This window comes from Eucyclogobius newberryi, unplaced genomic scaffold (genome assembly GCF_026437365.1).
Source record: "Eucyclogobius newberryi isolate DKJ021-1_F unplaced genomic scaffold, fEucNew1.0.hap1 SCAF_6, whole genome shotgun sequence".
Classification (NCBI taxonomy): domain Eukaryota; kingdom Metazoa; phylum Chordata; class Actinopteri; order Gobiiformes; family Gobiidae; genus Eucyclogobius; species Eucyclogobius newberryi.
In genome coordinates, this window is record NW_027316278.1 from 10,850,786 (window position 1) to 10,871,494 (window position 20,709).

The following is a 20,709-nucleotide window of genomic DNA, read 5'->3' on the forward strand; positions in this document are numbered from 1 at the left end:
CAGGACGCGTGCCTGGGGTTATGACGCGGTCTTGTAGACACCCCCTGTCAGTTTGGAGATTCGAGGAAAGGAGATAGTCTGTAATATAGCTAAACACTGTGGGAATCAATCAAAAAAACACTCTGGTTACATATATGAAGCACAAATAGCAATGTAAGAAGGTCAAAAGCTCTGAAAAGTCGATTTTGCATGTTATGGGACCTTTAAATTGCAATAAGTGATTTGAACATTCACAGTTTGCATGAAACTAATTCCAGTTTAGCGGTTCACATTTCAGTCCTGGGAGTTTACAATGTGGACTTTTTAACATAATGGTCCTTCGAAAAAGCAGTGTTGGGAAGAATACTTTGAAAATCATGGTAGTTACAGAATATTTAACACCTGTAGTAAAATGTATTTGTATTTTAGCCAATCAGAATACTGTATTGCCATTTGTCAGGGAAAAAAAACCAGAAACTAGGAACTTTCTTTAGCGTTAAGGTGCAACAACAATGAATAATAATAATAACAATTGCAAAAAATATATAAAATAAGATAAAATAGAATAAAGAATTTCATACTGAAGTTAAATTATGTTATAGTGTGAAAACATGGCATAGGATTAAAACTGCCATTTGTTTTTGCTATGCATTTATACATAAAATAAGAGAAGCTTTATCACACATTAAACTATGTTGCATTTCCAATCTTTTCTCACAAGTTCAGTGCAGTTTGAGGACTAAATTTCATGATCAAATACCACAATGTATTCTTCTGATTGTAAAAACTGCATTCTGTATTCAGTTACTTCCCAGCACTGTTCCAACGCTAACTTGAAGCCAAAAGAGTGCACCAAGGAAGCTTTATTTCTTATACTTTTGACACTTACTTGTAACAGACGGCAGCCACGTCGTTAGAGCATGGCAAAGACAGACAAGACACACATGAGTTACAGAAATCATTGTTGACTTAAGTAAAGTATAAAGTACATAAAAAAGAATATATTGTGCTTTGATGTGGCTTTACAACTTCATAATTGGGACTGTTTCAAGTGTTAAACGTATTCTTTTGCTGAACTTTCTTATGAAGCTTGTGTTAAGTCTGATGCCCCCTGCTGTCCATATTTGGGATCGACAATTTAAAACAGCCAATTTAGCAGCACAGCTATTCAACCTGGTTAAACAGCTCAAACAGTTTGCATAATAATTCTCCTTCAACCTCTAATATGATTTACTCGTGCATTAAATATAGCATACGCTGCCGGTGCATAATTCACACATTATTATTGCGAATAATTTACAGCTAAAAGACGTCGTTGGCAGGTGAGAGTTCCTGTTTTCTATATGTTTGATGGATGAGCCTCCCCAAGGTCTACACGTCGACATGTTATTTTGAACAGCGGCATAAATGTGAGCGGATAAAAAACTCATAATAATAAGGTCGTTATATCTGTGCGTGACATAGAGTCATCGTTTCACCCACAATTCCCGGAAACCAATAAGAAGCACGACACTTATACATCAGCGTGCACGGGCAATAAGGGCGGGCAAAACGGCTCCCAACTCATCAATGTGTAAAAGAAAGAGGATTAAAATGCAAATATTGAATAGGAGATGATTTAAGATGTTGATGGCCATTTAAAGGTCATTTGCTTGTGTTTATCATACTGTAAATAGTGCACTTAGATCTACTGTTGATATGATACATTGTACAGCAAAATATATTCCAAACCATTTTTTTAATATTCAGTCAATTATACTCAATACTATGCCACTAAAAAGATTGGACAATGATTTAACCTGAGTATTTGTTTTGACACTTGAGACAATATGTATCCATCTATCAATCTATCAATGGACATATCTATCAAACCAAATATTATTGTTACACGTTATAAGGAACTGCAATGATTTGAAATAAAAGGATTTTAAATCAGCCTGGCATTTGTAAATGAATGCCTAGGGACTTAATACACACTTTCTTCCATAGTTTGAATCACCAAAGCTGACATTAACAATACTGATCCTGCACCAGTAACGTCTGTAACACAAACAGAGGCACATGTGACATAAAACCACATGAAAGTCCCTTTGACAGTGTTTGATCATGTCAGTGTTTGTCAGACCATGTTGTTTTCTCTCATGCAGAATTGTGTCACGTCCAATTATTTTGAAAAAGCAGTGAAGCAGCTGAAAACGACTTTAATATTTGACAATAGCTGATCATAATTGGCTCTTTTTAACGCGTTATCATTCTATAGGAACACGCGGCTGCTCTCTTAAAGCAACTCATTTGCCATGACTCATGAGGTCAGAGGTCAGAGGTGAACTCACTCGGGTCCGGTGCCACACACTCGCACTTGTAGGTGGTCACGGAGTCGGGCTTGAAGTCTGTGTTGATGGGGTAGTATTTGAAGGAGCCCACCATCTTCTTGATGGCGTCGGAGATGAAAATGAAGGAGATGAGGCTGGAGAAGCCTTCCTCTGTGAAGCGCGTCATGTATTTGATGATGTAGCTGGCGTCAAAGGCCACTAAGATAAAGCACTGCAAACAGGAGTGCATCCCGATCCACAGTCGCAGCTCCATGTAGTCTATGCTGTTCTTTCTACAGAGCACAACATGGAAAACAATAAGATACAAAAGATTATACTGCAAAAGCATATTTTAAAATGTTTCTTGGTTATAATCAAAAAGAAATTATTTCCTACATAAATCATACATTGTTTTTCAATTGTATCACTTATTACAACACAAAAAAGTATGTGAAGCAATCAATCTAGTCTTCATTTATTTATTTTTTACAAAAAATATTTGAAAATGATTTGACTATAATTTGTTTTGTATGCGTTGTCGTTGTATTTAATCTGTAAAAATCTCTCTGGACAAAATATCTCAATATTTCTGTGGATTTTCTGTGAATTATTATAAGGATAGTCAGAATATTGCCAACAGAAATGTCTTTAAATTGATTAATTGAAGTTTAATTACCGGTATCAGGCAAATATCTCTATGTCTCTAATATCACTGTGACTATACCCTTGTTTACCACATGACATAACATTTTTAATTTTAATTTTCAAGCAAAACTATAAAAGCAAACATTTAATGATCAAACCCATTATAGATATTCATTCATTGTTTACCACTGGTTCCGTTTGGGGTTGCGGGTGACTGGTCCTGTCCCAGTGACTTTGGGCCCTGGGTACACTCTGCACAGGGGCCAGCTAGACATAACATGTAGTTTTCTTTACATTTGTTTTATTCTAATTAACGGCAATTTAGAAATGTATTATTTAAATGAAATCCAGTTAGAAAAGTATTCTTCAAATTAATGGAATTATTCTTTTAATTTAATGCAGTTACAAAATTATTATTCAAATCAAAAGCAATTAGGAATATATTAAACACAATTACAAAAAAAATAATACTTTTGAATGGCATAAGGTTATGGGTATGATTTGTGAGCGAAAAAACTACATGCAAACTCATAAATGAGTTTATTATTATTTCTTTAAGACGATTAAAACATAAATGCATGTTATAGCTTAAAGCTGAGGTTAGCTTTAAGATTATTTGTACCACAGATCATGAGGAAATACACAGTAACTCTGTCCTATAAGATGAATACAACACAGATCTAAACACAATGGAGGAGAATATCTTGGTAAAAGTGTGTGTGTGTGTGTGTGTGTGTGTGTATGTGCGTGTGTGTGTGTGTGTGTGTGTACATTGCAGCGCTACAGTTTGTCTTCTTGACATATCCACTGTATTTATTGCTCTGTGTTGCCTTTAAACTCATTAAACATTGTATTTAGTTGAACTCCGATCAGTTAAAAGCCCTCCTGGGGACTGCAAATTAGCCCTGGCTATAAACACCTTGACACTTTCTCTATCTGTCCCTATCAAATAAACTAAAATAAAACTGAATGAAACTCACTTGCTGAATTCGAAGAGCAGTTTCTCAAAGATGAGGATGGGCCCGGTGGAGCTGAGGATGATGAGCGGTTGTCCTCCGAACATACAGAAGACGGAGCCGGCCAGAGCGGTGCCCAGGAAGCTCTCCATCACGCCCTGCGGCAAGAAACAGCACCACCACCACCACCACCACCACATGTAAACACACCACCAGCATGACCAGCGACATGTGAGTCTGAGAAAAGCAAACATGTCTCATCTACAGTACAATGATGTTTCTATAACTCTCTACAGCGATTTACAGCTGCTGTTTTTGCTGAGAGATATAACTCATGGTTTTCTTTATTTTGTCCTCATTTTGGTCTCGCTTTAGTGTTTATTTTGACATTGTTTGACTGGTAAATGGAAATTATACACTTTTAAAGATATTTCCATTTGTGTTTTACTTGAACTCGACTTGTTGTGTCAAAAAGTACAGCAATACTAAAACAATACTTATAATTATTGAAGATTATTACCCTGTTTTTCGTGCCGTGCAGCCTTAAAAGAAACAATGTTTGACGCAAAACAGTAAAATCATTAAGGATTTTACTTTGATTTAACTAAAACATTCAAATACTTTATGGATTCACTTATTTTATTTTGCTTTATGAGCTCAAAAAGTGAATTACATTTAAATTTAACGGAAACAAAGTGTAAGTGTCAGCCAGTGGTCCACGGCCAATTATTTGCTGTTACAATAGTAGAATAGTAGTATAATTATTCATTTAAAATTGTGATTATATATTGGGATATTTACAACAATCACATGTAATTACAGATGTCACAATAAACAAATTTAGCGTTAATTATTGTGAGGAAAAAACATCACAATTTAACGATTATTCAACATCTACCACATATTTTTTTATTTTTACGATTATATTGCAATACTTAACATAGTCAATTCTCGAAAGCTAATTCAATACCATGATGATATTTAAAAAAAACAACCTTTCAGATCAAGGTTTTTTTGACAATAGACTGCCATTTTTAATCAAACAATGTGGTTTTATCAATCAAAATGTATTGGTATATGTATGTAACTCAGAGGTCTTAAACAATATAAAAACAGATTAAAAAAAATTAAGTAAAAAACGCTTTACCAAAAAAAAGGTCTAATAAAAAATAAAATAAAAAGTCACTTTGAAATATATTAAAAAATAATTCTAAAACTGTTCAGAAAAAGTCACAGTTTGCCTGCTCATGTGATTTGTCTAGTTTTATCATGGAACAATATCTAATCTTAGTTATTTTTGACATCCCTTGACCTGAATAATCCCCATTATCGATTAACCGAATCATCATTGTGAAATCGACTAAACCCCGTCGTTCTTAAGTTCCCGCGGCTGAAGTCTAACGTGTCAAACCGCGTCTGGACTCGACATGGGAGTGAAAAACTGTCAAAGCACTTAGCTCCAAACGAAAGAAAGACACTCAGCGGGGTTCCCTCACTCCCCAAGACAATTTCTACAGGAACGGTTTTTGTCTTAGCAAGTGCAAAAAAACTAAAAATCTTATTAGCTGTAATAAAACTTTAGAGTTATGTTGTTAATATTACAAAACATCTTGGGAATACACTAGTTTTTAGACCAGACTATGGCCAGAAAACCTGAATATACAGCAGGTAAATATATTGACTTAATCTATCTGCCTGCATCTATAGTTTGGATTCTGTTACTTTTTAGGGAAACAACATTTCTAAATTTCTCCAAAAAACGACTATGATCTAACACCTGGTCACTGTGATAAAATGTGAATATATGAGTATATTTCTGTGATATATTTTATCTGCATAATAGTGATATTTTATCTGCATCATTAGTCTAAGAGAAGAGCGGGTGTGTGACAAACTGCATTTCTGAAGGGGTCGTAAAGATGGGCCAAAGAATGTTGCCCCAGGAGGGGGGGTGACAGCCCAGAGGAGTTTGGGTAATGTTTACCCAAGGCTTGATCTCTATGGAAAAATACCAAGTGCCTTGATGTGAGGCTGACCAATGAGAAATGTGACCCGCCTATTCCAGAATATCTAATAAAACCAACCAGCATGGGAAAAAACAGGGTGAGACGCAGGAGGATCACGCAGGCTGCTTACCACAGCTTGCGTGATCAGTCCCCGCGTTTTCTCCCATGCATGCCATACAAATGTCTGATATTTCTGTGTCGTTTCATATTCTAAGTTGAATTGCGTTCTCGATGTGTTACGGAATTACGCCTTATGCCGAGTTGTTACTGACATAAAGATGAGTGAATGTAAGCGCTGTGCACGAGCGAAGTAAGTAAGAGAAAAGTGTGAATGTGTGAATGAGGATTAATAAGTGATTAACTAACAAGTGTGAATCACAATTAATCATACAAGGGTCACAAGGCGTTATTCTGAGAGATCTAAAATTTGCAGTCACGGGTGAATCATTAAACACCACGTTTATGTCCGGAGGAATCTAATAAGGAATTTTCTCTAGAAGCTTGACATTGACCGTGACTGTAAAGCAAGTAGCATTTCTCTCAGACGACCGAGACCACATAATGCCAAAATTATCACCCCAAACTGTAAAAAGACAAAGGAAAAGTCATAAGAGGATTTTGGAGGGAGACTTCCAGTATGCTCAGATGACGTGGCAGAGAGGGGGAGATAAGGGGGGTCAACAAGGCAGGAGAATGGGGAGAAAGCAGCTCAGAGGACGCTCTGAACTGATGAAATAAGTAAAACTAAACCCAGATGGTTTTAAATTTTAGTAATGAGAGCTCTGTAGAACACAATTAGGGTTTTGTTTGATTGACAACAGTCAATTATAAAGATTTTATTAAACTTGATAAGAGATAAAGATGAATTCAGATTTTCATAGATGGCCAATATTTTGGGGAATGTGATCACAGACAGGACACTTCCTGTCCCCGACATAGAATACAAAAGTTGTGTTTTTACGGTATCATGTTTTTTTGAGTGCACAGAACAAAGCTACGTTTTGTTTTGTTTTGTTTTATTTTTGGACTTGAGGAGAATTATCTTTTTGGACTTAATGCATGACTAGATGAAAGTTCAGGACGAAAAGACAGAAGTGTTTTTAAATTTAGAATCAAATACAGGCACAGGCCTGGAAGTGATAATATGGGTAAATGGGTGACTACTGATGTTTTTGGACATAGGAGTAGAACGGGCAGTAAGTAAAGTGATAGTAAAAGTATATCAGTAACTTATTTATTTGTATTATCATGAGGAAACCTGGTATTGAATGTAGACGTAAGTGAGGGAATAAGTTAAATAGTGACGTCCAATGCCCTCCCAGGAAAGACATGAATGGGTCATTAACTAAAGGCAAAGGACACCAAGTCAGGAAAGACATGAATGGGTCATTAACTAAAGGCAAAGGACACCAAGTCATAAAAGATAGTCAGAGATAAGGGGCTATTGACTGGCAAAGACTCTGGAGGAGTGTAGAGCAGCGTAATGCAGGAGTAGAATACATTTTATGAGACCTGCAGATTACCTGAAGATAGTGAAAACTAAACAGGGGGATGGGTAATCAATACATGAGTTTAGAAGCAGAATGACAGGGATATTATAACGGATAACAGGGGATTCCCAGGGGATGCAGCATCTGTTGTTATATCAGCAGAGAGAAAGTAAAAGCAGGTTACAAGTGAGGGTAAAGAGTAAGTGAAAAGAGAGAAAGAAAAAGCAGGTTTAGAAATTTGGAAATGGGTGTTCCTCCGTTACAAGAGGAAGACAGAGAGGAAGGTGTGACGTGACAGAGAAAAGACAAAGAAAGTAGGCAACAGGGGAAAACGGGTTGATAAAGCGACATGCCTTATAACCAAGGGGAAGGTTTAGAATCATTTTGATTGTTATACACATATAGACTTGCTAGAACAAACTAATACACAATGTTTGTAAAGCACCACATGAGCAGGTGTGAGAGATTGAGTTTGAAACTCACCTGAAGCACATATAGAAGATTAGCACATATTACATTAGATGTGTGATTTTATTCAGGCCACACCCACAGAGGAAATGTGAAACTTTATGCTAATTGTGTGATGAAAAATTCTAAGTTGTGAACTGACCCTTATGGCCAGCTCAACGGGGGAATTATTGAGATAATTATTATTGTTTGATGTATTTGAATCCCACACACACACACACACACACACACACACACATACACACACACATGCACACACACACACACACACACACACACATACACACACACATGCACACACACACACACACACACACACATGCACGCACACAAACACACACACACACACACATACACACACACATGCACACACACACATACATACGCGCGCACACGTGGAGACCAAACATTTATAGTTTGAGACACGTGGACACCAGACTTTTAGAGTTTGAAACTTTTAGAGTTTGAAACATTTGGAGTTTGAAACAAATGGTGGTAACAGATTTACAAGTTACAGAGGCAGGGTTGGATTACAGACACACAGGGGGGGCCCAGCGCCGTGGAAGGAGGGGCTCAGCCAGGGATGTGACCACTGAACTGTGAACGGTCAAGAGGTGACATTGCGGAGTTGGAGTGACAGACGCAATTCCATCTCTTCCTTGATTAGTGAACGTTGTAAACTATCTGGATTATTGGATTTTGGTTAAATGTAGTAGTTTGAGAAATGGGCAAAGCCATATCTCAAAAAGGAGGGATATGTACGTGTAAACAAATATTCCGAATCAATAATTACTAAAAAAAAATTGTAAACAAGAAAACTGTTTGAAATGCACTGAACTGTCGAAAAGACTTTGTTTATCACCACAGCAGAGAGCGTGTTGGAGATGTGGTGTTTACAGAGACGGAGCCACACACCGACCATTGGAGGGACGAGAACATGGGTGCTCTCATGGGAAAGTGAGAGAAATGTCTGGACAACACAGCGGCAGATCCATAACATTGCAGACGCAGAACTTCGTTTGTATGAGTTTTGTCCAGAGTCTACGGTAGAGTATGATACTCTGCTACAATGGATGAGGAGACAGATTCTACAGTACGCAAAGTGCTATACTCTGCTACGATGAACGAGAGCCAGAGGCTACGGTGCGCAGAGTACCATACTCTGTGGAAAAAGAATCAACAGTTATCATCATCACAGCGATGACGATAATATGGGTGCTGAACACCTGTATTATGCACCGGACAATCGGGACAATCGGGACAATCGGGACAATCGATCAACATACAATGGTGTGTCACAACTGTGTATACCGGGAAATGAAACATACACAGACCTGGAAAATAGAGGGAAGAAAATAAGTGATCAACATGAAAGGTTATGAAATGCATGATGTGTAATGTGAAATGTACAATGTGCAATTGACATGACAGTAGCTGAAGAAACACAATGGCATATTATACAGCCACTGTTGTTTGCACTAACTAAGAGAGTTTTTTATCTGCTACAACATCACTACATGCAATGTTAATGAGATTATGAATTGAGATGGGAAATGTACCAGTTCATATGTGTCATAAGTGTGACCGAAGCGAGCAGCGGAAGAAGGTCTCTTAAGAAACCAAGCGAGGACGTATGGTGGTGTGGGGACACTTGTGGGACGTTGTGCCTATGTATCCCTTTTGTGGCCAGCCATGGTCATAACAAAGACCAGCATCACCCAGAACCATACCGCAGGGTCAAGGTCGAGAGGTTAGTGGACAATCTGGTTCCAGTAGCACCTGATACTACGTATTTGATTCTATTGGGGTGTCCAGAGAGGTCCCTGACGAGTCAAAGTGACTGACCAGAGAGCAGCGGGTTTAAGGGCTTTCCGCTTGTTTCTGCGATATTTCCCATCACACCGCACAAAATTATAGACGAGACAAATTGTCTGTTTGTCAAATTACAGAGATTGACCAATCTGACTCAACATTTAGGACAGTAATGCTGTAGACATGTTGTGGGCCGAGAGAAAAGAATTTTGTTCAATGTTGAGAACTGTGCTTAACCTTTTGTGTGTAAAAGTGTCATTTTAACAACTATATGAAAGACATGTTGAAAACTGAAAAGAATAATATGTTTGGCATATGAGACAGTAGACTAATGCTTTGATAAACAGGAGGGAAATGTGATAAAATGTGAATATATGAGTATATTTCTGTGATGTATTTCATCTGCATAATAGTGATATTTTATCTGCATCATTAGTCTGAGAGAAGAGCGGGTGTGTGACAAACTGCATTTGTGAAGGGGTCGTAAAGATGGGCCAAAGAATGTTGCCCCAGGAGGGGGGGTGACAGCCCAGAGGAGTTTGGGTAATGTTTACCCAAGGCTTGATCTCTACGGAAAAATACAAAGTGCCTTGATGTGAAGCTGACCAATGAGAAATGTGACCCGCCTATTCCAGAATATCTAATAAAACCAACCAGCATGGGAAAAAACAGGGTGAGACGCAGGAGGATCACGCAGGCTGCTTACCACAGCTTGCGTGATCAGTCCCCGCGTTTTCTCCCATGCATGCCATACAAATGTCTGATATTTCTATGTCGTTTCATATTCTAGGTTGAATTGTGTTCTCGATGTGTTACGGAATAGCATCGGTGTATGTCTAATTCCATGACAGTCACGGACAGTTTTTTTGTTGTTGTCTTTATTGATTGTACGTATTTATCGTACTATAAGTTGCACCGGAGTATAAGTCGCACCAGCCAAAAAATGCATAATAGAGAAGAAAAAAACATATATGAGTTGCACTGGAGTATATAAGTATAAATGTAAGTATAAGAAGCACCCCGGCCAAAACTATGAAAAAAGGTGCAACTTATAGTCCGGAAAATACGGTAATAGAGAAGAAAAAAACATATAAAAGTTGCACTGGAGTATGAAATGTGGTTGCAAGTGTGAAAATAACAAATAATATCACATATAAGTTGCTCCAGAGTATAAGTACAAGTATAGTATAAATATAAATACAAGTATAAGTCGCACCCCCGGCCAAAACTATGAAAAAAGGTGCAACTTATAGTCCAGAAAATACAGTAATGTTTAGTTGTCTGTCTTAGTGAATAAAAGCATGATCAACTGTGTCCAAAAATGACGCTATACTGTAAATGTGCAGCTTTTCAATCAAACGACGCTACACGAACACTGATTAAAGTACATGTTGTTGATGAAGTTCCTCGTCGCGGTCTCTAAACTAGGACATTGCTCTTTATGCACGGGAAGTCAAACTCAATTACGTGCGACGGTCTGCGCTTGTTTTTCATCTTATTCTGTCAGGAAGCGTTAGTCCAATGTACGATGGATAAATAAATGAAATAAATCAAAGACAGTCAGAGTAAGAGCTGCTCCGCAATAGAGACGGTGACTATATTTAACCTAAATGGATTAAAATGACACACAAACTGCACTTTTAGCAGCAGTGGCACAAGTTGTAGTTGTAGCATCCGGACAGTGGTGGAAAGTATAAAAGTAAAAGTACAATTTTACAGTGGATACTTTTTACTTTTACGTCACTACATTCTTAAAAAAAAGTATTCAACACAAATATGCAAATGAAAACAGGTAGAAACATTGGGAAATCGATTACGTTTTTTCTGTTTGAAAATCTGTGCTTTTTAATTTATTTTGAACTTAGTTTTTATGATTTAACAGTTTCAAAATACTTTTACTTTCTACATTTTTAAACAAGGACTTCAATACTTGTACTTAAGTAGACAATTTTCTGTCATACTTTTACTTTGAGTATTTGTTTCCTCCTGTTTCTGTGTTTTCACTCAAGCAACACAATTTAGTTCTTCATCGAGAACAACAGAAGTAATCAAAGTAGTACAACAAATACAAGTAGTACTGCTAAAAGTTATATGTTCCATGTATTTAATTCAGAATATTGATCTTAAATTGAGTATTGGTGAGTTCTGAGCAGATATTTTTATAGTTTCAAGCTAAATGATCTTACGTTTGACTACACTTTTCAGTAAAACAAAGGGAAACATAATTAAATTAAGATTTCTTTCTCTAGTTTGACAATTTTGGTGAAGCTTAAACATTTACTGATTGTTTAAAGGTCAAAAATGTCCGTTTGGAGTAAATTGTTTCTGTATTTTTGATGCGACGCTTATTAAATGTCTAGTTCCTGCAATTTCCAACTTTTCTCGAAACTATTCCACCAAAAAAGTAATAATTAGACAAACACGAGAACTTGTTTACACTTCAGACTTATCCAAGTGCATTTTTCTTACTCCTCAAACAGATTTCCAAAAGAGAAAAATCAGCCTATTGGAAATACCGTGAAACCAATAAAATATCTTGACCAACTAATCCAATCTTAAGGGTTAAAATTGACTTAAAACAAGTTTGTGAATACTCAAATTCAAGCCGTTTCTTTTGGTACAACTGTGTAATGCATTCAAAGCCTTTTCGTTCTGTGCCTCAGCAAAGCACTGATTCAAAAAGAGGACAAAGTCATCCCATTCTGGAGCACATCCAACACAAACCCGGCATTTGGTCTAATATTACAGCAGCGAAGGGACTGGAAATAGACGAGGTCGTAGGAGGAAAGCCTTTTAATTTGAGGATACAAAAGAAAGAAAATAACTGAGGATGTTCAAGACTCACGAGGCAGCGGAAACAAAAACTGATCTTTTTTTTAAGTCATCTTTGTCAACACTGATAGTTTTGTTCAAGTTATGGTTTCATTAACTGTTTATAATCCAACACTTCTTCATCTATAATGCAGTGTGTACGGACGTGGGAGGAGACATATTGTATAGGCTGTAAAGCGCAAAAATAAAACCTTCTTAAACGTCTTTTAGGTTTAAAATCACTAGAAACGAGTGGTATTATCTGAGTGTGCAGTGTTCGGAGAAGCAGAAGCTCGTTCGGTCGGACCTCATTCTCCGACAGATCCATAACCCTCTGGAACAGCCTCCCACGCCAAATCATATCATGTACGAATTATGAAATGTGCACACGCCTGATGAAACAATGGTTTCCAAGCAAACAAACCTGTACACACTGAACAGTCGTGAATACAGCGACATGAATTATAAATATGTAAATAAATAGTATGTGTGTGTGGGGGTGGGACTGGTTTTACTAAATGAATGACTGGATGAGTGATTGTATTAATATACTTGAAATGTATACCGTACTGGTATTGTATTTTATATCTGGAAATGAGCAACTTTGCAATGACCTGGCACAAGCGTCTTTCCTGTGGGTCTATGTTTTATATGCATAGTCACTCATAAATAAACTAAAAATAATAATAAACTAAACTAAACGCTTATTGTGCGCAAAAATCTAACACAAGAGATCCAAAATAAAGCTAAAAACACATATTAAAAAAAAACAATATACCCTAAAATACTGTATATACTGTAATCATGTATTTTTAACACTTGTTTTGCATGTTAGCTAAGTTGTATATTTGTTAAAAAGGTTAATATTTGTACACATTTAACAGTTATTTAGTGGATATCTCTTAATAGGTTTTTTGGTTTAAGATTTAAATAAAATCTTGGCTAGTTCTATAAGCGTTACAGTGTAGCGCAAGAGGAAAACTGCAGAAGTATCTAAGAGCAATCTGCCTCTTGACTGCGAACCACTCTGCGCCACCCTCGCCCCGTGCAGATACATCCCGCCGCGTGTCTGTCCCACCTGGTAGTTGTCGGTGGCGTCGCCCAGAAGACCTCCGAACGTGATGGCGTTCGTGATGCAGCCCAGGTAAATGAACAGGACGGCCGAGATGGACTGGATGTGGAAACCTTCGTAGAAATCGCTCGGGAACCAGGGCAGTTTGCGCTTTATGTCCAGGTACAGGCCTCCGCAAAAACTAAAGAGCGGGAACAACAAGATCAGCCGCTCGATTAGCATGAACAAAGTCTGCTGGCGTTCGTGAAAGTGCGTTATCTACAGTAAACGTGGAGAGAACGTTCGATCTGTTAAACCAATCGATTCACACAGTAACATATAGTGTAGTTTTCTGGATGTTTTTCTGAACTGTTTGTACTTTTGGAGTGGGAAATATATCTGCGTTATATATATATATATATCGGTTCACGTATCGGCCGATATCAAAACATCTGCCATTTTGTGTGGTTCCCAGTTTGTCTTTTTGAACAGATTAATGGGTAAAAATGTAAATAAAAGATAAATTTGGCCCTTGTGAAAAAAAATGTAAATGAAGAGCGCTGCACGGGCACTGAAAGTCCAGAAAAAGGTCAAATTAAAACAGGTGCTCAATTGGAGAGGGGTGATTCGTTGCAAAAAGAGAAAGTTGTCTATGCGAGTATGAATTGTGGCAGAAAAAAAAAAAAGAAATATATGAGTAGAAACTTCCCACAGACAAAAGATCCAATAATTAATAATTAAAAAGCCTTTATTCAAACATGGCTTTTAGGTTAAAATTTGCACCAACGTGTTTCAGCCTAAAGCGTGACCTTCCTCAGGGTGCAATAAATTAGGCCCTGTTTGTTTACACCGTCGCGCAATACATTTTTTCCAGACTTAATATTATTTTCTGAAAAGTAAGTTTGTGCTCTTTACTTCAGCCTTAAATAAATAAATGGGCCTTGCTGTGGATTGTAGTATTTAAATATCGGTATCCAGTCAAATAAATCCATATCGGACCATCCCTAGTATACAGTATTTACGTCATAAGCTACATCCGGATGACTTAATGCAGTTGCTTACTTGTTTTGGTCATTGTACAGTATCTAGTATTAACACGTGCAGTATAGTTTTGACTTAAAATTAATATCAGAGGTTTAAATGTATCTATTTAGAACAGGTCACGTGTTCTCTGACAGAGTAACCTTGTGCCTCTCGCCCTTCTGATAAAATGAAATATTGACGTGACAAAATAAGAAAGCCACACAAAAGAAACTGGAGTGACTTGTGAATTTTGTGAAACTATTTGTAAGAATGATGAACAGATGGAGCATAAATCAGCGCTTTCTGGTTGTAAATAAACCGTGACATGGGAAAATGAGTCGGTTGCGGTTTTCCTATTTGCAGAGCGGACCATCTGCCGCGAGACCAGACGGCAGGGCGACCGCAGTGGGAGGGACATTCGCCGGCCCCTGAAGCCTGGCGCGCCTGCTCTGGGCCAAAGGGAAAGTCGGGCGCTGCTGCTCTCGTACCGTCCGGTGAAGGCCAGTTCCTCCCCGAGCTCGTGCTGCTCCGGCATCTCCTCGTCCTCGGACAGACGGCCGCCTCCTCCCGCCGACCCGTTCGTTTGACCCAGCTCGTTTAAGGAGTACATCGACTTCCTGCCAAAAACGCACATCAAGGTATCAAGGTTAGATAAATAAGTATATATAAATATATAACAGGTGGCATTATACAGTGTGAATCATTTCAACTGCAGATGGACATAATCTTGACTCTTTCATTTGACTTTAAAACGTTGAATCTCGGACATAAAACTGCAACGAAAGAAACAGTAAATGGATACCTCTCGAGAGTATGTTTGACTGCAGCAAAATAGAACAATAACCAGGGGGAGGACGATAGGGACGGACCCGACTGTCAAGGCCTGAAATAACTTTGTACATTTACTAAAGAGAAAGCCTAACTTTTAGAATGAACCTGAAAATTGACAAATTTGCTGGACTTTGGGACAAAAGAGGACGTTTGACTGACTCTCTTTGGACTTTTACTACTGTATTTATTTAGTTATTAAGGTTTTTTTCTCATTTCACTCAGGATTTATTTTTGTTCGTGTGTTCAAGAGCAAGGGAATTACATTAAATTGAAAAAAGGTCAAGAGTACACACTTTTCTGTTGCATTCATTCATTTAAACCTTGGCCCAGACATTTGAAAAGTCAAACTATCAGTGAGAATACGACGTATAATCAAATTCCTGATTCCTGTTATTGAGATGTAACAAATGTGGTCCACAAACCACAACTTTTGAAAAAGTATTTCACGTCCTTAATAGAGTTTTAGTTTAGCGCTGCAGCTAATGATTATTTTGCTCTTTGATTAGACCAGCAATTATCTTTTTGATTTACAGATTCGCTGTTTGGACCAGAAAATATGTTTGTTTTACCCAGTTTGACTCAGACAAAGCTAAAATAATGTTGCTGGAGTATCATATTGAGTATTGTTGGAGACAAAATGTGTTTTTCCTGTACATTTCCTGTCATTCTGATGTTCTTTTAAGTTTATAAGTCTACGCATAGTTAAATAACAATGACTAAATTAGTTGATGATTATCTAAATAATTGATTTGTTGCAATTAATCAGTTAACTTGTTTCAACCCTATTTTAATTTAATGTTAAAAAGCTTATAATTTCATCAAAACGTTCCTAAAAACAGACCCGACACATGAACTTGTCACATGAACACGTGAACACAGAGAATACCGGACCTTTTCTCAGCCGAGGGGACCTTTTTGGGCGGCTCGATGCGTATTTTGGGGTCCCACTCTCCAGGAGGAAGCACGATCACCTCGTCCAGAAACTCGTCTATCCCAGCGATCAGGTCCTCCCGGTTTCTGGCCTTGTACGCCACATCGCTGAACAGCTGAACGTAAAGCGAGACAGACGAGTGAAAAGGGGCGGAAGAAGACTTTGTACAAGCTAATGCGGCACAATATCATCTCATGTAATGTATGTAAACTCAGTATGTGTTGGAGTGTAAGCATGTATTGTCATATATCAACAAATGTACCCTTACTATGTCTTATATGTCTTAAAAATGCATAAATACAACAAAACATGTGTTAAAATTTTAATGTGTAATCTAAAAAAAAAGTTGTTTCAGTCATAATTTAGCCCGGTTTTGATTGTGATGATGTTTTCATTTTCTAAAGTGTCTGTACCCATTTATTACCCTCTTAGCAAAAGTTAATTTTTAGTCCACATTTATTCCTCACTTTCCTCATTCTGAGCGTCCTAAAATGAGTTTATTCATGCTAACAGCGCTCCAGTGTTTCCTCCTCGTTCACGGTCGATAAACCCTTTTTTTAATTAACTTTTATTATCTCTGTATTGGGGAAAAACACATTTTTACTACACGGACAAGCCTTGATTTAGTGTCGGTTTTGACTCTGTTGAGCGTGTTAAAAATAGAGCTGCTGTGATTAATCGACTAACTGTGATTAGCCGACTATAACATGAATCGTAGTCGTTTTTTGATCATCGTAATTGTTGAGTTAGGGGTTAGGGGTTAGGGGTTAGGGGTTAGGATTAGAGGGTTAGGGTTAGAGGGTTAGAGGGTTAGGATTAGAGGGTTAGGGTTAGAGGGTTAGGGTTAGAGGGTTAGAGGGTTAGGATTAGAGAGTTATGGTTAGAGGGTTAGGGTTAGGGTTGAAAGACTGTTTATAACAAAGACAGTAGCATTATTAAATCAAAATGTCAAAAAACAAATAAACTGTATCAGATTTTAAACAATAATACACTTAATTTGCACAAATTCTTTATCTAGAAACCTTCAATCGACCTTTGTTTGTTTAAAAATGTGTTTAAAAAGTCTGAATGTACTATATCAATAATTGCAAGTCAATTACCAAAATGATCAGTAGTTGCAGACCTAGTTAAAAAGTACTTTCAGTATTGCAATAATATCAATATCACATCCTGCAATAATTCCCAATATTGTGCAACCCTGATATTTATTGCAATATTCAACAATAATAAAAATAATACTTTGCTCTGGCTGATTGGCAGTTAGACTCTAGTCGTGCCTGAGAAACCAAGACGTTTATAAAGTTACAGAGAAAATCAGAAGGTCAAACTAATGGGCAGCGTTTGGGCCGTGGGCCAGTGTGCGATTGATAAATGGCTCCTGACTAGAATGCACCAGGGGCCTCAGATCAAACATGACAAAAGATGAAACTTGGCAGGTGTCCACACACAAGATATTGATTTCCTTCCACTCAAAAAGTTCAACTCTTCTTGGGCAAGTAAAATGCAGAAAATACTGACTAAATACACAGAGTCAAGCGTAGAAAATCATGACTTACAAACCAAGCCAAAGGAGGCCCCCGTGAACCAAAACATATCAATAATGTGGGTAAAAAGGCACAAATGGTCTCCGTCATGATGTGCCCCGACGAAGTCAACATTTCTGCATTTTGGCTCACATTACTTAAATTTTTTGATGTTCCAATGCACAGGGCATCATGTGTTGAAGATACATATTGGAAACAGAAATGATAATACTGGACATTTATCTTGAAATTTAGGTTTTTCTAACTATGATTATTCAGTGCAGTCAAGACAGTATTTTACATTGACTTTGGACTCTCAAATATAAATAACATCTTAAGAAAGTATTTGGGCAGTATATTTGTGTTTCCCTTCGAGGAAACTGCTTTTACATTCATTTATTCAAACTTTGCCGCAGACTTTTCAAAAGTTAAACAATTAGTGAGAAGACAACTGGAAATAAAATGCCTGAATTAAGTTATTGCAACGTGAGAGTTTGTGGGTTCACAAACTGTACATATAAAATCATGTTCATCCTCTTCAGAATCAGAACCAGAAAAGTTTATTGCCATTGTCATTGAAAATAGTTAGCATACATAGGAACTTGTCTCGGCGTTAAGGTGTAATTTAAAACAATGAATCATAAAATAATAATAGTAGCAACGTCTATAGAGTAAATAACCAGAATTGTTCAAATCCATGTCCCTCCAATTCACTTGAACGATTGGCCCGTCGACCTCATTATAGGTAAAGACTGTATTTTGAATAATGTACATGTTTTCTACAGGTTTTGTGAAAGCTGACATTAAATTAGCTCCTGTTCTGGTACAAGCACACGCAGGTTGTATAAAGCCACATGTTGCTCATTATCCAGACACTTTTTGTCTAACATTACCATAACAACCAGTATCTTCTTGGACATATGTACTTTAAATGGATGTTTACGCTGCACCATGGTAATGCAAGTCATTCTAATGCCATATATACCTGTTATTTACCACGCAGAGTTTGTACCATTTCAAATAACTGGCAAAGTTAAGGAAATGTGAAGATAAGGTTCCTATATTGTCCTCTGCATTGGACCCATTCTTCAACACCTGTCAGGAGTATGTAGCTGGAGGATTTAATGCAAAATTGAAGCCCTTTTTTCGTTTAGGGTGGTTCTGATTTGAATTTGAACCAATATTTACAACTACCAAGATTTGCTGGACTTCGGGTGGTTCCTAAAGTAAAAGCACAATATGATGTAGAGCTCCAGTGTTATGGAATCAGCTCCATGTTCATGTTAACAATGACACGGTCTCTACAGGAACAGGCTTAAAATGTTCCTCTTTGAAAGCTTATGGTCCGTCCAGTCAGGAACAGAAATAAAAAAGATAATTTTAGCTACACTTAATTATGTTGGGGAAAGTATGGAAGCTTGATTACTTCTTCCTACTTTCCATATTCACAATTGTGGATATTTTCAAATGACAATAAGAGTCCCGTCTGGTCCTCGTCTGTCAAATGTGGACTTCATTTCCAAATGATATTGATTTTCTAACTTAATGGTTGTAAAACTCAATAGTTTTGAAAAGGCCTTCGAAGCAACTGTTTTTGTAATTTTGGGCTTTACAAAAATGATTTGAATTGAAATTTCACAGACATTTCAACACAGAGGATGTTCTATCTATTCAGAGTTATATAAATGTAAAAGTGCTTACATCATCCACCATTAGGGTTGCTATGGCCCGACCGATCTCATTATAAGACTTAGCCTTCCCCTGAGGTCCCAGAAGGATGAACAGGAATCTGGAGAAAGAGAAAACAGGCTTTGTGACCAATGGTAAAGCATGTATTCTGTAAAATGGTGGTTTATTCTGTAAAACGGTGTTGTATTCTGTAAAAAGGTGTTGTTTTCTGAGTAAGTTCACCTGGTGGGCACTGGCACCTCGGTCAGACCCCCCAGTGTTGTCGCCTCGGCCAAACGCACAAAAGCCACAAAGGGTTTGGTGAGGAAATCCACTTCCCCGACTAAAACGTTTGAGGCCTCCGCATCTCTTGGGATCTTCTTCATGAATTTGTTTTTGAGCTGCAAATAAACAAAGGTACAGTGTGGTTTAATATTGCACTTGAACAACAGGGACACACTCTCACTCTCATAACACCATATGCATTAGGAAAATCAGTAACTGAAAAATGATTTTTAAATACACGCATTAGGTATTAAATAAAAAAAAATGTAATCTTCCATGAATACAAACTTTAGCCATTTGAACATTATTGCCTTCAAACTATAATAGTACAGCATTAAGTCCACATTGTCAACTTAAATTGTTAACTTTGACTTCAGACTGTTTTACATGTTTACACGACTTCTCCAGAATTCACTCGAGGTTTCTGTTTGGTGGTAAAGCCCTTGAGGTCGTCATTACAGCTGAAGTATAAAATGTATAACTCAGAGAGAGATCAGCACCATGGACAGCTCCTCATGAAAAACGCATTTGTAAATCATTACTTGCTGTGAAAACAAAACTGGGAGCTCTAATAGAGATGGTCTGGTATGGATTTGTTTTAGCCAATACCGATATCCGATATGTTGTGGCCAATAACCGATATGTGCCGATATTTCGATTTCCATTTTATAGCAAGACCCAGGTATCCATTTTAAGTTGAAACCACAAATTAACTTTTCAGTTAAGTAAATAATACATACATAAATTAATGATAACAAATAACAAAAATAGTTATGGAATGTATTTGTATGGGATTTTGGATAATTGACTGCATGACTGTGTAAACATCCATATGTTTAGTCTCTTCTATTTCTGTTATATTCATTTGTGTGCATTAGTCTGATTATTTTATATGGAAAAATATTGATATTGGAGAAA

The 20,709-nt window shown here is 37.3% G+C and overlaps 1 protein-coding gene across 1 annotated transcript in view; it reads right to left on the minus strand.

Moving 5' to 3' along the window:
• slc4a5a (solute carrier family 4 member 5a) overlaps nucleotides 1-20,709 on the minus strand; it is a 62,765-nt gene that overhangs the window by 13,709 nt on the left and 28,347 nt on the right. The window contains exons 9-15 of the mRNA XM_072433686.1: nucleotides 19,750-19,907; nucleotides 19,540-19,627; nucleotides 16,276-16,430; nucleotides 15,042-15,170; nucleotides 13,558-13,732; nucleotides 3,917-4,050; nucleotides 2,313-2,584 (exon numbers count right to left, since the gene is read on the minus strand). Coding sequence (XP_072289787.1) covers nucleotides 2,313-2,584; nucleotides 3,917-4,050; nucleotides 13,558-13,732; nucleotides 15,042-15,170; nucleotides 16,276-16,430; nucleotides 19,540-19,627; nucleotides 19,750-19,907 — 1,111 coding nt within the window. The remainder of the gene's footprint in view (nucleotides 1-2,312; nucleotides 2,585-3,916; nucleotides 4,051-13,557; nucleotides 13,733-15,041; nucleotides 15,171-16,275; nucleotides 16,431-19,539; nucleotides 19,628-19,749; nucleotides 19,908-20,709) is intronic.